The 15,379-nt window shown below is 41.0% G+C and overlaps 1 protein-coding gene across 5 annotated transcripts in view; it reads right to left on the minus strand.

Annotated features, from left to right (window-relative positions):
* Bbs9 (Bardet-Biedl syndrome 9) overlaps positions 1-15,379 on the minus strand; it is a 318,806-nt gene that overhangs the window by 302,539 nt on the left and 888 nt on the right. For 3 of the 5 annotated variants that reach the window (XM_070014257.1, XM_070014259.1, XM_070014258.1), the window contains exons 2-4: positions 8,864-8,986; positions 4,278-4,428; positions 199-263 (exon numbers count right to left, since the gene is read on the minus strand). In XM_070014257.1, the coding sequence (XP_069870358.1) occupies positions 199-263; positions 4,278-4,428; positions 8,864-8,975 (328 nt within the window). In that variant the 5' untranslated portion in view covers positions 8,976-8,986. The remainder of the gene's footprint in view (positions 1-198; positions 264-4,277; positions 4,429-8,863; positions 8,987-15,379) is intronic. The other 2 variants (XM_070014260.1, XM_070014261.1) reach the window with 1 other exon arrangement.

Consider the following 15,379-nt stretch of genomic DNA (forward strand, 5'->3'; position numbering starts at 1 on the left):
ATTAGCAATAAACCCAGAAGCAGAATTATGGCTCAAATGATATAATGCCAGTCTTGAGCAAAAATGCTAAGCAAGAATGTGAGGCCCTGAGTTTAAGCCATAATACCAGTACACACACACAAAAGGAAATATTTATTCTTATTGTGAGAAATCCATTTACTAATACAAATTCCACATTAGAAAAAAATCATTTATTACCTGAGACAGCGTAGACACAAAGTTTTCTAGAATGCAACACAGCCAAATGAAGCATTTCTGTACCTCTGAAAAATGAGAAATTTTCGTTTTTAAATATTACTCATATTTAACCAAAGTGATAAAAATAATTTCAAAACATCTCATAATTACAACACAAGACAATTTATTAAATATTCTAGACTGAAAAATAAATGCTACAACAAGCTGACAATTGAGAAGCGTGAAGGCTCAAATACTCGGCCTCACCAAGTATGAACCTCTAACCCAGCACGAGGAGTCTGAGGCAGGAGGGTAACAAGTCTGAGGCCAGCCTGGGCTACAGAGTGAGATCTTGTCTGGAAAGAAAGGTAGAAAGGAGGATAGGACACAAATCAACATTCACCTCTTAAAAGTGACCACAAAGATGAGAATAGCATCTATGGACCACCCTACAGGAGGAAAGAAAGAAAGAAGGTGGAAACTGGGAAAAAAAGAAGGTGTGAAAAGGAGAAAAGAGAGGGAAAGGGAGAAGGAGAGAGAGGGGGGAGGGGGAGGGGGGAGGAGGGGGAGGGGGAGGGGGAGGGGGAGGGGGAGGGGAGGGGGAGGCTACTGACTCAGTGAACCTGCAAGCCACAAGTTGGTTCCTGCGTGCTCTCAGCTCTCCTACAATAACAAATTCCAAGTTCTGGTCCTGGCTCAATGACTTGGTACCAGTCAATTTATCTCCCTAAGCCTATATTACCTTCTGGAAAGTAAAAAAGTTTTCAAGCAAACAAAATCATGAGAAAGTACTATAAAGTATAATGTACCATAAATTTGAGTCATTATTAATAAATGGCATACATCAGTTCCAGAACTGAAATTTTATTAAAAGTATTCAAAATATTTCAGTTTGGACTAATTCTCAAATAGAAATAAATATGGTATCCCCAGTACATTTTCCAACTCATGTCAAGTAGTTTCCAGAGAAGGAACATGGCAGTCTAGAAATCCAAGAGTCAAGCAAATGGCCATTAATGAGAGAGGTGCAAATGGCTGTGATTAAGGGAAGACCAAGGCCAGACTTAATGGATGTGGCTATTAGTTGGTTCTGGGTTTGTGGCCAGATCTCCACATTTTTTTTCAAGAAAAGCCAGAAAGCCAAGATGTCAAGTAAAAATTCCTGGTTCTTCCATGCTGGCAGTTCTTTTCAATTTAAATCACTGCAGGGTCCCATGTGCAAGCAGACCTCCAGTGTGCAATCTCTGAGACTCTTCTAAATTTCAAAGACTGTAATTAAAATCTGAGAACCTGGATGGCAATTCTGATTCTATACCTCACTCTATGTGGGATCATTTAAATTTAGAGAGTATTAATGTCTCATTACAAAGTAAGACATATATTAAGTCATAACTAGAAAACACTGTTATTATCAATAAATTCCCATTGTTCACTTAGGTATCAGATAATGCAAATTACAAATGACTCATGAAACCGATAATGCCTTCAGTTCATTCTTATATGCCCTAGATACTCAAAACAATTTTCCCATCATGCTCACAAAATAGCATATCTGCTGCTGAAAGATGGTGAGGTGTAGGCTCAGAGACCTGAACCTTGCTGTGTGACCTGGCTCTGAGTCCAGCACCCTCTTCTCTAAACACAGGTAAGATTACAGAGACATGTGTGTAAAAGCCCAAAACAATATCCACACAATGTTCACCTCCTCCCTCACAACAGTGATCACAAAGGTGATCAAAATGCAGGTCAGGTGACACACACCTGCCATCCCAGCACCTGAGCAGGGGTGAAGATTCAAGTTTGAAGCCACCTGATCTACATAGTGAGATTCTGCCTCAAAAAGTAAAACAAATAAAAAGAATACTAATAAATTTTTAAAAATAAAATTAAAAGGCACAAATGTGTTCCATAGCTGGGTGGCAGTGGCTTATACCTATAATCGTAGCTACTTAGGAGGCTAAGATCTGAGGTTCTGATTCAAAACTAGCTGAGGAAGACAAATCTGGAGGCTCTTATCTCCAATTAACCAGCAAAAAGCAGGAAGTGAAAGTATGACTCAAGTGGTAGAACACCAGTCTTGAATGAAAAAGCTAATCAAGAGTGAGATACTGTGAGTTCAAGCCCCAATTCTCTAGCACAGGAACAAAAATTAAAAATAAAAAATAAAAATAAACACAAACTTTTGGGGCACAGCAGCACATACCTGTAATTCTAGCCCTCAGGAGACTGAGGCAAGATAATCAAGTGTTACAGGCCAGTATGAGTTATACACAGCAAGCCATATACCAATATAGACTATATGTCAAAACCATATCTCAAAAATAAAAATAAAATTTAAAAAACAAAAGAAGCTGGGTGCTGGTGCCTCACACCTATAATTCTAGCTACGCAGGAGGTTAAGATTTGAGGATCATAGTTCAAAGCCAGCCCAGGCAGGAAAGGCTGTGAAACTCTCATCACTAACCACCAGAAAACAGGCAGTGGTTCAACATGGTAGAGAAAGAGCTTTGAGGAAAAAAGCTCAGGGACAGTACCCAGGCCCTGAGATCAAGTCCTACAATGGACAAAAAAAGAAAGGAAACATACCATCACTTTAAGAAAACTCATGTAATGTCGGGAGGTAGAGGCTGAAGGAATGTGAGTTTGAATCTAGCCAGGATATACATCAAATTCACCCTTAGGGTGGCAGTTATAGTGGTACACATTTACAAACCAAGCTACTCAGAAGGTGTAAGTAAGGTTCACAGTCTCTGGCCAGCTATGACAAAAGCAAAACCCTATCCAGAAAATAGGGCTAGGTATGGCTCAACTTCTATAGCACTCGCCTTGTAATTACAAGGCCCTGAATTCAAACCCTAGTAACAACAAAATATAAAGTTAATGACTTTGAAACAATCTGTAGTATGGAGTAGATTACGTTTGTAGACTGAACTGACCTTTCAAGTCAGGAACTCTCTACCCCAAATAATTCATTTTTAAACTTCAAGATCCAAACCAAAAAGTGATTGCTATCTGTTACTTTGTCTTATTAAGCAGACACCTTCAGGACTTGCACATTTTGTCTTTGTTGTCATTGTTTGTTTCTTGGTGCCAGTACTGGGGCTGGAACTCAACGCCTCTAGCTTGAACTCAGGGACACAAGCTGTTAGTATGCTTGTTTGTTCATAGCTGGTACTCTACAATTGGAGCCATACCTCTATCCCAGCCTTTTTGCTGGTTAACTAGAGATCAAGTCTCACAGACTTTTCAGCCCACTCTGGCTTCAAACCTCAATCCTCAGATCTCAGCCTTCTGAGTAGACAGGATTTCAGATGTCAGCCACTAGCACCCTGACTACAATATGTTCTTTAAGTAATACTAGGTAGTTCTTTATTTAGTTATTTTTTTAAGTTCCTTTCTTTTCCATTAAGCCTCTAATATGCCAGGAACACTCAGGTACATTACTATAAAAAAAAGGTACATTAGCCGGGCGCTGGTGGCTCACGCCTGTAATCCTAGCTACTCAGGAGGCTGAGATCTGAGGATCGCGGTTCAAAGCCAGCCCGGGCAAGAAAGACCGTGAGACTCCTATCTCCAATAAATCACCAGAAAACCGGAAGTGGCGCTGTAGCTCAAGTGGTAGAGCGCTCGCCTTGAGCTGAAGAGCTGAGGGACAGCGCCCAGGCCCAGAGTTCAAGACCCACAACCGACAAAAAAAAAAAAAAGGTACATTATACTCAAAACCTGAGCTATAGAAATTATAATAGTATTATAATGTAATAATAACAGTAATGTCTTATTCTACCTAAAAATGTACCAATTTCTACACATACACAAAAAATTGGGGAAATGGCGCTGTGGCTCAAGTGGTAGAGTGCTCACCTTGGGCTGAAGAGCTCAGGGAGAGCACTGAAGAGCTCAGGGAGAGCACCCAGGCCTAGAGTTCAAGCCCCATGACCGACAAAAAAAAAAAGTCAGTATGTATGGAATACCTATGTGACAGAATCCCAAGTTTCTATATGTCATGTGCAATGCTGTTTCAAGAGTCCACAAGTTACACCCTGGAGACTGTCATACCCACCAACTGAGACAGGACACTGGAATTAGTGAACTATACTTACGAAACAAACTTCCCGACTTCCACCTGAAGTATTGGCTCTCGAAGATGCACTTCCAGGAGCAAGTCCTCAGGCTGAGCGCCGTCTCCCATTTTCATAGGATGGGGGTTAAAGATTCTTAGGTATCCCATAAAGCTACCTACAATTATTTTATCTGTAGAGAGTTTTTTTTTAAAAGATGGGAATAAACAAACATTAGCCAATATCTTTAAGAATAAACATTCTAACATCTAAAAATGTACAGTTTAAAAGAAACCAGTCTTGCTTCACATATAAAGGCCACCCTGCTAAGAGGTGACTTAAGTGAACTTAGCTGAGCCAGACGCCAGTGGCTCATACATTAGCCAATATCTTTAGGAATAAACATTCTAACATCTAAAAGATAAATGTACATTTAAAAAGAAACCAGTCTTGCTTCACATATAAAGACCACTCTGCTAACAGGTGATTTAAGTGAACTTGGCTGAGCCAGACGCCAGTGGCTCATACCTGTAATCCTACCTACACAGGAGACTGAGATTTGAAGATCAGGTTCAAAGCCAGCCCAGGCAGGAAAGTCTGTGGAACTTTTATCTCCAATAAACTTCCCCTAAAAAAGCCAAAAGTTGGAACTGTGGATCAAGTGGTAGAGCACTAGCCATTAGCAAAAGCAGCTCAGGGACAGCACGCAGAACCTAAGTTCAAGCCCCAGGACTGCAAAAAAAAGAGCCTTATATCACCTGTATTCCAGTGCACTAACATAATGCATTTTTTTCAAAACCTCAATGGAATTAGCTATCACTTCACTCAATCACAGCAAGCCCTTTGCTGAAGCGCTAGTAGAATCCTGTAAACTGACTTCATCACTGTGCTAACTCTCCTACTGAATTAGACATGGAATTAGAAAGGTCTGGAGGCCTTGCTGGACTGCCCTAATTTACAGTGTGCAGCCCAGAGTACAGGAGGGAAGAATGCATGTCCTTCAGACAGCATGCTCAGGGCCTAACTTCACATACCTATGCATGTGATGTTATCTGGAAACAGTGTGTTGGCAGAAATAAACAAGCTACAGTGAGTGAGGACACAGTCTGCTAAGAATATAATAATATTCTATGAAAGCATCTTAATAGGAGAGCCAAAAATAAGCCAGGCAGTTTATGCCTATAATTCTAGCACTTGGAAAATAGAGTTTCAGGTTAGCCTGGGCTATATCATAAGTTCAATATCAGCCTTGGCTAAAAACAGTGAAATCCTGTCTTAAAACACACACACACACACACACACACACACACACACACACACACACACACACACACACAGAGAGAGAGAGAGAGAGAGAGAGAGAGAGAGAGAGAGAGAGAGAGAGAGAGAGAGAGAGAGAGAGAGAGATTATGTCCATGTGACAGAGACTGGAGTAATACCAAAGAGTGCCTGGGTCTGTCGGCAGCTAGAGAAAGCAAGGAAGAACCTGGAGCCTGCAGAAGGATCACAGTCCTGGTCTTCACCTTGAATCTAGAACTTCAGCTTCTAAAACTATGAGAGAGGAAGTGGCGCTGTAGCTCAAGTGGTAGAGCGCTCGCCTTGAGCTGAAGAGCTGAGGGACAGCGCCCAGGCCCAGAGTTCAAGCCCCATGACCGACAAAAAAAAAATAAATAAATAAATAAAAAAAATAAAACTATGAGAGAACACATTTGGTTGTCTTAAGCTACCCAAATGTGTGGTATTTGTTAAAGTACTACAAAGCTCATTAACTGACAGCTGCCAAGGATGCAGACAATGGTCCAGTTAGTTCTCAGGGACTTCCTCTTGCATCCCCATAATAACCTGTGGGGACCTCAGGCACTCCTGTGGGGACCTTAGCACGACTGTAGTGCAGGAAGAGCCACAGCAGTCTTGTAAGATCCACATGCTCCTGTCCCCAGTAAGATGATCTCTGCATGCATCTGAAGAAGTGACCTCACTCTCATTCCCATCTCCCTTCTACCTAACTTTATCATAGTTTTCATTCATTTATGCCTCTCCCCCCAAAAACAGCAATCTGTAGGAGAAATGAACACTAGAGTATAACCTAGGCACAAATACAACTACCCCTTCCAAATCAGTTAAGTGGAATTGTTTTTGGAGCTCCGTCTAGGTGAAAACCAATACTCTTTCATATTCCAGACTGGATTAAGTGTCACTGTACACAGTAACAGAGCAATTCATCAGTTATTACCTCGAGTCACTGGGGACTTGTGCCCACGGCAGGTAAAATGCTACAGGGGATAGACAGCAATTGACCACTTGAACAGGATGAAGGAACACAGCCAAAACTGTTAGCATCAATTTTCTATTCCCTAACATCATTAGTATTCTCCAACTTTATAGAGCACCTCCATTCAACATTAGCACTTGTCAAAATGCAGGGCTGGGTGTGAGGTACATACTTGTAATCTCAGCTACTCAGAAGCAGGTGATCAGGAGACTTGCAGTTCAAAGCCAGCCCACCAAAAAAAAAAAAAAAAAAAAATCCACAAGACTCAATCTCAACAAATAACCCAACATGGATTATTTTCGGTTCATACCTGTAATCTTAACTGTATAAGATGCACAGGCAAGGAGGATCACAGTCCAAGGCAAACCCCAGAAAAAAATTGCAAAATCTTATCCCAAAATTAAGTAAAGCAAAAAGGGCTAGAGGTGTTGGCTTAAATGGTAGAGTGCCTGCTTTACAAGCACAAAACCCAATTTAAACCCAAGTACTGCCCCCAAAGAAAAAGATGGGGGAGGAGACAGCAAAAGAGAAGAAGAAATAATGCAGCTACATAGTTTTACTACGTACAGAGAATACAAGCTTACTGGATCTTGTATGTCTGGAAGAAACAACCTTCATCTGCAAGAGTCACTCCAGAATGTCACAACGAGGGGTCCAGGCTTTAGGAAATACTGATCACTGTTTTTGTCTACATGAACACAAACATGTAATGATTTCTGTATACTGCTTCCCAGCTAACCGCAAAGTAAGGAAGACATCTCAGTATATCAGTAACCTATTGGACACACCCAGAAATAGCTCTAGTAGAAACAGATGAGTGAACAATCAATAAATGAGACAGCATAGTTTTTAATCAGGTTAAGCTTTAGACAGTTCGGGTAGAAGTGGACTTGTAATTGTTCTGACAGGTGTTCTGGTGGAATAACTCTTTATCTGGGTGAGAGTATATAGCCCAGACTGGCCTTGAAGTCACAATCCTCCAGCCTCAGCAGCCTAAATGCTAGGATCACAGGCTGGGCCACTACACAGTTGTGGCATGACTTTATGTGCCTCAATAACAGGGAAACTATGAGTGGTAAGAGTTGGGCAGAGGCAGGTATAACCATCTTTGAGGAGCCTCTAAAAAGCACCCTGTGAACAAAAGACCTTAACTTCTCTTGGTGGTAGGAGGGGCCCAGATTTCCCTCAGAAATAAGGGGTTAAGTGCAGTTCAAGACCCTGTTGTCATTTTTTTGTGTACCACTACTGGGTGAATTCAGGACCTTAAGCTCACTTGACTTTTTCTACTCAACACTGGCACTCCACCACTTGAGGGCTGGGAATGTGACTTAGTGGTAGAGTGCTTGCCTAGCATGCAGGAAGCCCTGGGTTTGATTCCTCAGTACCACATAAACAGAAAAAGCTGGTGGCACTGTGGCTCAAGTGGTAGAGTGCTAGCCTTGAGCAAAAGCAGCTCAGAGACAGTGCCCAGACCCTAAGTTCGAGCTCCGCCTGGCAAAAAAAATGGCTCAGAGACAGCACCCAGGCCCCAAGTTTAAGCCCCACAATTGTCCACCACTTGAGCTGCAACTCAACTTTCAGTTTTTGTGGTTAACTAGAGATAAGAGTGTCATAGACTTTCCTGTCCAGGTTGACTCTGAACTGCAATTCCCAGATTTCAGCTCCCTAAATAGCTAGAATTACAGGAGTGAGACATCAGCAATAGACTTCTTCTTTATCAATATAACTTACTCTAATCACCTTTTCCCCCAGATCCTACTGCTAGTATTATAGACAAAACAAATGAAGAAAATTGCATAGATAATACAATATTACATGCAGTGAACACAATCGTGCTCCTAAGTTTTCTTTCTTAAAGGCCAATGATGAGCTGAACAGCAAAATAAAAACTCATGAATATAAATTATCTAAACAAATACCAAGTTCATATAGTAATGGTACAAAACTAGACTGGGTTCTCATTGTTGTTCCTTTGTTTCTTCTTACAATAATGGGGGAGGGAAAGGGGCAGTGAACTCAGGGCCTGTACTTGCTAGGCAGATAGACAGCCATGCCCTCAGTCCTAGAACTCCTTTACAGGTCATTTAAACGAATGATGATGCAAACAGAAACAAACAATGTAACAGGACAGGAGCTGGGTTTGCATCAGGATATAATAATGAGAGCAATGATTTAACAATTCTTTTGCAAGTGGAATTAGCATATTTTCATCATGGCATGAGTACCTTCAGATACAATGAAAGTAGTGATAGGGGATGGATCTCTGCAGAAAACACCTGACCAGTATATGTGAGGCCCTGGCTCAATCTGTAAGACCATGAAAGTTTGCGTAAGTGCATGGACCTAAGTTGCTTACCTTGTCCATTTCCACTATTGTCAACATCAGCCAAACACAAACAGCCTTGATCAAATTCTTCTTTTTCTCCCAGAACAGTAGACCACCAATCACGGGCTTTAAATAAAGACATTTTCTTTCACTCTAAAAAGGAAGCATTCATTTATAATAAAAATCCACTTAATGGGATAAATTATTTAATCTCTTAAATCAGCTCAAATTAAAATTGGATACCTTTGTGATTAATATTTCTGTATTAATTTTAATTTATTTTATTTTATTATTTATTTATTTTTGGTCACTCGTAGGGCTTGAACTCTGGGCTTAGGCGCTTTTCCTGTGCTCTTCAGCTCAAGGCGAGCACTCTACCGCTTGAGCCACAGCACCACTTCCAGTTATCTAGTGGTTTATTGGAGATAAGAGTCTCACAGACTTTCCTGCCCGGGCTGGCTTTGAACCGCGATCCTCAGATCTCAGCCTCCTGAGTAGCTAGGATTACAGGCATGAGCCACCGGCACCCAGCTAACTTTAATTTATTGTATTTTATACACATATGTGAAATCACAAGTAAATGGGTATTTTGCAATGCCATTTGCCAGTTATAAACTGGGCTGAGAAAGAATATATTTTAAATTAAGTATTTATTTTAAATGCATAATTCCATTATATATTTATATAGATATAAATAATTAATAGGTATTGGGTTATCTTCTGAGACATTTAAGAAAGAACTTTACTTACAAAGTAACAATAACAACAACAAAAATTTCAGAAACAATTAAGACCTGAAATCTAGCAGTACTAGTTAGCACATAAATTGGGCCTATCACAGCTGCTTCTGTTCAGAGCACAAAGTATTCTTATCATTATCCCCTAAACAATACAGTCTAAGAATTACTCCCACAGTACTATGTTGCATTAGGTATTTTCATTAATCTAGAGAGGAACTCTGAAATACAGGATAGTATATGTACACATATTATAGAAGAAACTTAAAGGTGAATGTTGTGATACATACTTGTAATTCCAGCTCAGAACATACAAATTCTAGACTCATCTCCAATTAACCAGCAATAAAGCCAGAACTGGAAGCATGGCTCAAGTAGAGTCACCATGACCAAAAGAACCAAGCAAGCCCTTGAGTTCAAGTCCCAGTACTAGCACAAAAAAATTATAAAGTTTTTGGGGGTGTCCAAGGTGATCCTGGAGTCAATTCCTTGCAGATACTCAGAGCTGCCTGGTTATCAAAAGGAAACTGAAAAAAAAAAAAGTAAAACCTGGTAAAAACCAAATAAAATCTTCAACTTATTTTAGTGTTGCACTGATGCTAATTTAATGTTTCTGATCATTTATTTCTATCTTTGAGAAACCACTTTTTCTGAATCTTCTATATGAATGTAACTCTTTAGTAATTTTTCTTAAAATGACAAGTATAAACCATCCTCTGTTCATTGGCTATTTCAAAAGAAGACAAAAGGCTAGGGATGGCAACAATGCTGATAAGAAATGAACTCATGGGCTGGGAAGGTGGCTCAGTGGTAGAGTGCTTGTCTTGCATGCCTGAGGCCCTGGGTTAGATTCCTCAGCACCACATAATCAAAAAGAAAAAAGCCAGAAGTGGCGCTGTGGCTCAAGTGGTAGAGCACTAGCCTTGATCTGAAGAGCTGAGGGACAGTGCCCAGGCCCAGAGTTCAGGCCCCACGACCAGACCCCCCACCCCCCCCAAAAAAAAGAAAAAGAAAAGAAAAGAAATGCACTCATTACTTTGCCCATGTAATTGTAACCCCTCTCTACGGTATTTTCACAATAAAAATTAAAATTTTAAAAAAAGCTAGGGCGTGGTTCCAGCAAAAGGCTCTGAGTTGAACCCCCAAGCACTGCTAGAAAGAAAGGAAGGAAGGAAGGAAGGAAGGAAGGAAGGAAGAAAGAAAGAAAGAAAGAAAGAAAGAAAGAAAGAAAGAAAGAAAGAAAGAAAGAGAAAGAGAGAAAGAAAGAAAGAAAGAAAGGTAAAAGAAAGAAAATCCCTGAACATAAGACTAAAGGAGAAAAAACAAGATGGGAGTATTTACTTTCACCTCTTTCCCTCAGGAGAAAACTGCCTGGGGTTGCTGGGAACAATGAATCTCATTGGGGGAGGAGCGGGGAGGGGGTACTGAACCTCAGATTGCTGCCAAGGGACAGTGAACCTCAGGAGAATGGAGAGGTAACACTGAACTTCAGACAATGGGGAAAGGAAAGAGTTTGTTCAGTCAGCATCCAGTTCAAAAACAACCATAGGGAAGACAAATCCACTAGACTCTAATCTCCAGTTAATCAACAACCGCCAAAAATAGAGGGGTGGCTCAAGGCATAGAAACCCAGCCTTAAGCAGAAAAGGCTAAACAAAACCAGAAGGCCCTGAGTTCAAGCTCCTGTATTGACATGCATACATGTACACACGCACACAAAAACAGTAAAAAAAAAAAAAAAAAAAAAAAGTAAAATATGTATAACTGATTTTTAATTTCCTTAACATTGTCTTTAATTAAAAATGAGAAACTAGCCTGGTGGCTCACACCTGTAATCCTAGCTACTCAGGAGGCTGAGATCTGAGGATCATGATTCAAAGCTAACCCATGCAGGAAAGTCTATAAGATTCTTATTTCCAATTCACCACCCAAAAGCCAGAAATGAAGGTGTGGATTAAGTGGCAGAGCCCTAACTTGGAGTTCAAGCCCCAGTACTAGCACCAAGGGAGAAAAAAAGAGAGAGAAACTAAGATTGTATTTCCCTTTTCTTTCATTTTTTTCTGCACAATCCTAAGAATTATATCCAGGACCTTGTATATGCTAGGCAAGTGTTCTACCAATCAGGTACATTACCAGCTAGGGTTTGTATTCTATACTCTACTCAGTGTTGAACTCTAGTTTCTGGGCAATTTTTCTCTTTCTTTCTTTTTTGGGGGGACGGGGAGTGGTACAGAGTGTGTCAAGACAAGTTTGGAACTTGCCATCCTCCTGTCTCAAGTGCTAGGATGAAAACCAGAAGTTAAACTTTCTTTTCTTTCTTTTTTTTTCTTCTTTTTTTGTCAGTTGTGAGAATTGAACTCTGGGCCTGGGTGCTGTTCCTCAGCTCTTTTTTGTTGGTGGTGGTGGTTATGGGGCTTGAACTCTGAGCCTGAGTGCTGTCCCTGAGCTCTTTAGCTCAAGGTGAGGGCTCTACCACTTGAGCCACAGCACCACTTCCAGATTTCTTATAGTTAATTAGAGATAAGAGTCTCTCAGACATTCCTGCCCGGGCTGGCTTTGAACCACAATCCTCAGATCTCAGCCTCCTGAGTAGCTAGGATTACAGGCATGAGCCACTGGTGCGACTGTTCCTCAGCTATTCAGCTGAAGGCAAGCACTCTACCAATTGAGCCACAGCGCCACCTCCGGTTTTCTGGTGGCTAATTGGAGATAAAGTCACAACTTTCCTGCCCTGGCTGGCTTTGAGTCGTGATCCTCAAATCTCAGCCTCCTGAGTAGCTAGGATTACAGGTGTGAGCCATTGGCTCCCAGCTCAGAAGTTAAACTTTCAAGATTATTATTTCCTTTTATTATGAAGGGAAGCAATAGTTAATATTTATTAATCATTTGCTAAATCCTAGTGCTCTAAATGCTTTGCAACAATTCTAATCTATAGAATAAATATAGGTACTTAATATTCGAGTAAATCTGAACACAGAAAAGTTAAGAAACCTGGCCAAGAGACCACAACTAACAAGTATCGGATGTGGACCTAAACTCAGGCTGTCTTCTCCAATTCTCTAAACAAACTGCCCCTGCAGCCACTCCACACAAACTGTGAACATAGTACCTTGGTGTCACTACTGTTCCCATTGCCCAGCACTTCACACACCTCGTTAAACTGTTAAAGGATTGTTAGAAAACAAGAATTTAATAAAGTTAACAAACACATTCCCATAAATAGAATAAAAGGTTAGTTTCAAAATCCGTAGAACAATAAATGCAGATCATCTCTTTATCCTCTAACTCCAGAAATTCTCTTCTAAATGTACCACATGACATTTCATTTTTAGTTTGATATTTACTTATGGACTTGTTGACTTCCACACCATATCTACTTAGATGTGTATTTCACTAGAAAAGTGGACATTTGGTCCTAAAACCTCCAGTTTCACAGAAGAGGTAGATATTTGGTCTTCAGGTTCTGGTTTTCACTGGAAAGGTAAATGCTCTTAAGAACCTCACTTTCACTGGAAAAGTAGATGGTCTTAAGACTTTACTGACCAAGTCCCCCAATGTGGAAGGCTGGTGACAATAAAAATGATGATAATAGCCGGGCACCAGTTGCTCATACCTGTAATCCTAGCTTCTAAGGAGGCTGAGATCTGAGGATCATGGTTCAAAGCCAGCCCAGGAAGGAAAGTTCATGAGACTCTTCTCTTCTTAAACCACTCAGAAAACTGGAAGTGGCACTGTGGCTGAAGTGGTAGAGCACTAGCCTTGAGCTGAAGAGCTGAGGGACAGCCCCAGGCCCTGAGTTCAAACCCCATGACTGACCAAAAAAAAAAAAGAAGAAGAAGAAGAAGAAAAAGCCGGGTGCCGGTGGCTCACGCCTGTAATCCTAGATACTAAGGAGATCTGAGGGTCATGGTTCAAAACCAGCCCAGGCAGGAAAGTTGGTGGGACTCTTACAATAAACCACCAGAAAACCGGAAGTGGCACTGTGGCTCAGGTGACAGAGCCACCTTGAGCTGAAGAGCTGAGGGACAGCGCCCAGGCACAGAGTTCAAGCCCCACAACAGACGAAAAGAAGGAAGAAAGGGAGGGAGGGAAGGAAGGAAGGAGAAAGGTCAATAATCAATAGTGATGATAAAAACACAGATACTACAGAAGGAAGCTGTTGCCTGATTGATTCTGCAATCTGAGACTAAGACTCCAAAACTGCTGTGGTTCATACTTGGAAATTCTCTTTCTCCAATTGTCACATCAAATCCCAGAAAGCTGGAATCAGGTCATCCAGGCGAGGAAAGATATCATATACATATACACAGAAGAACAATATCGAAGGCAGTATTGCAAGGACTCAGTGTTGGCATTTTCAATAAATGCAAAAGGTAAGAGATCACAGTGCTGCAGCTGGACAAACCTTAGTTCACTTCCAGCAACACTGACCTCAAACAAGTTTCCCAATTAACTGGGGCAATGAGAGAATAAAATGGCCTAATATGTCCAACTGCTTAGCCAGTGCCGAACTCATAATGAGCACTCAATGAAGTATGAGATAAAGAGCAGCAATAACCTGGTGGTGGTACAGTGAGCCAAACAAACTTAGAAATGTCCATTTAACCTTGAGAATAAAATTTAAATGGCATCCAAGGGGCTGAGGGCAGTGTGTGTGTGTGTGTGTGTGTGTGTGTGTGTGTGTGTGTGTGTGTGTGTGTGTGTGTGTGTATGTGTGTGTGTGTGTGTGTGTGTGTGTGTGTGTGTGTGTGTGTTTTCTGAGGGATGAGACTTGCTACATACCTGAAAAGATGTAAAACTACATGATTACTGAGCTGAAAGCACGGCTCAAGTGGTAGAATATATTCCTGACTCAGTATTTCCATCAAGAAGTTGTACCATAAATTTAAGTACTGGCTGTAATTTAAAAACATTTATAAGCTGGGCGCTGGTGACTCACGCCTGTAATCCTAGCTACTCAGGAGGCTGAGATCTGAGGATCACGGTTCAAAGCCAGCCCAGGCAGGAAAGACTGTGAGACTCCTATCTCCAATAAACCACTAGAAAACCAGAAGTGGCGCTGTAGCTCAAGTGGTAGAGTGCTTGCCTTGAGCTGAAGAGCTGAGGGACAGCGCCCAGGCCCAGAGTTCAAGCCCCACGACTGACCAAAAAAAAGAAAATTATATAAAAAAATTATACATAATGACAACATCCCTTAAACTCACAAAAAAACTTGTAAACTTTAAAAAAATATCACGTTTTTACTTCTTCTAAATAACAGTCCACAATTGTGTTCCTTAAGTAATTGCTAACAACCTAGGCAATCTTTCTCTCACACTGGCCGACTTCAAGACTCATGTTTTGGGCTGGGAGTGTGGCTTGGTGGTAGAGTGCTTGCCTAGCATGCATGAAGCCCTGGGTTCAATTCCTCAGTACCACATAAACAGAAAAGGCCAGAAGTGATGCTGTGGCTCAAGTAGTCGAGCCTTGAGCATAGAGAAGCTCAGACAGAGCACAGGCCCTGAATTCAAGGCCCAAGAAGGGCACCAAAACAAAACAAAAAACTCATATTTTTCTTTTCAGTACTTTTCCAAGTTGTGTGTGTACACGTTAGATGTGTGAACAAATAAGACATAATTTTATATTTAAAGTTAGATGCAAAAAACAAAACCCACCAATTTCTCCAGGACATCGAATTCATCTAAATACCTTGGCTGAGAGGAGGTGCTGATAAAAATCAGCTTAGTTCCCTAAACTGCTGTGGTTTGCACAGTGAAGAGCGAAGGAACTAATCCTATTGTAAGGAGCATTAGGGGTCATGTTCTCCTGC

This window comes from Dipodomys merriami, unplaced genomic scaffold (assembly GCF_024711535.1).
Source record: "Dipodomys merriami isolate MVZ:Mamm:240054 unplaced genomic scaffold, mDipMer1.0.p SCAF_94, whole genome shotgun sequence".
NCBI classification, from domain to species: Eukaryota; Metazoa; Chordata; class Mammalia; order Rodentia; family Heteromyidae; genus Dipodomys; species Dipodomys merriami.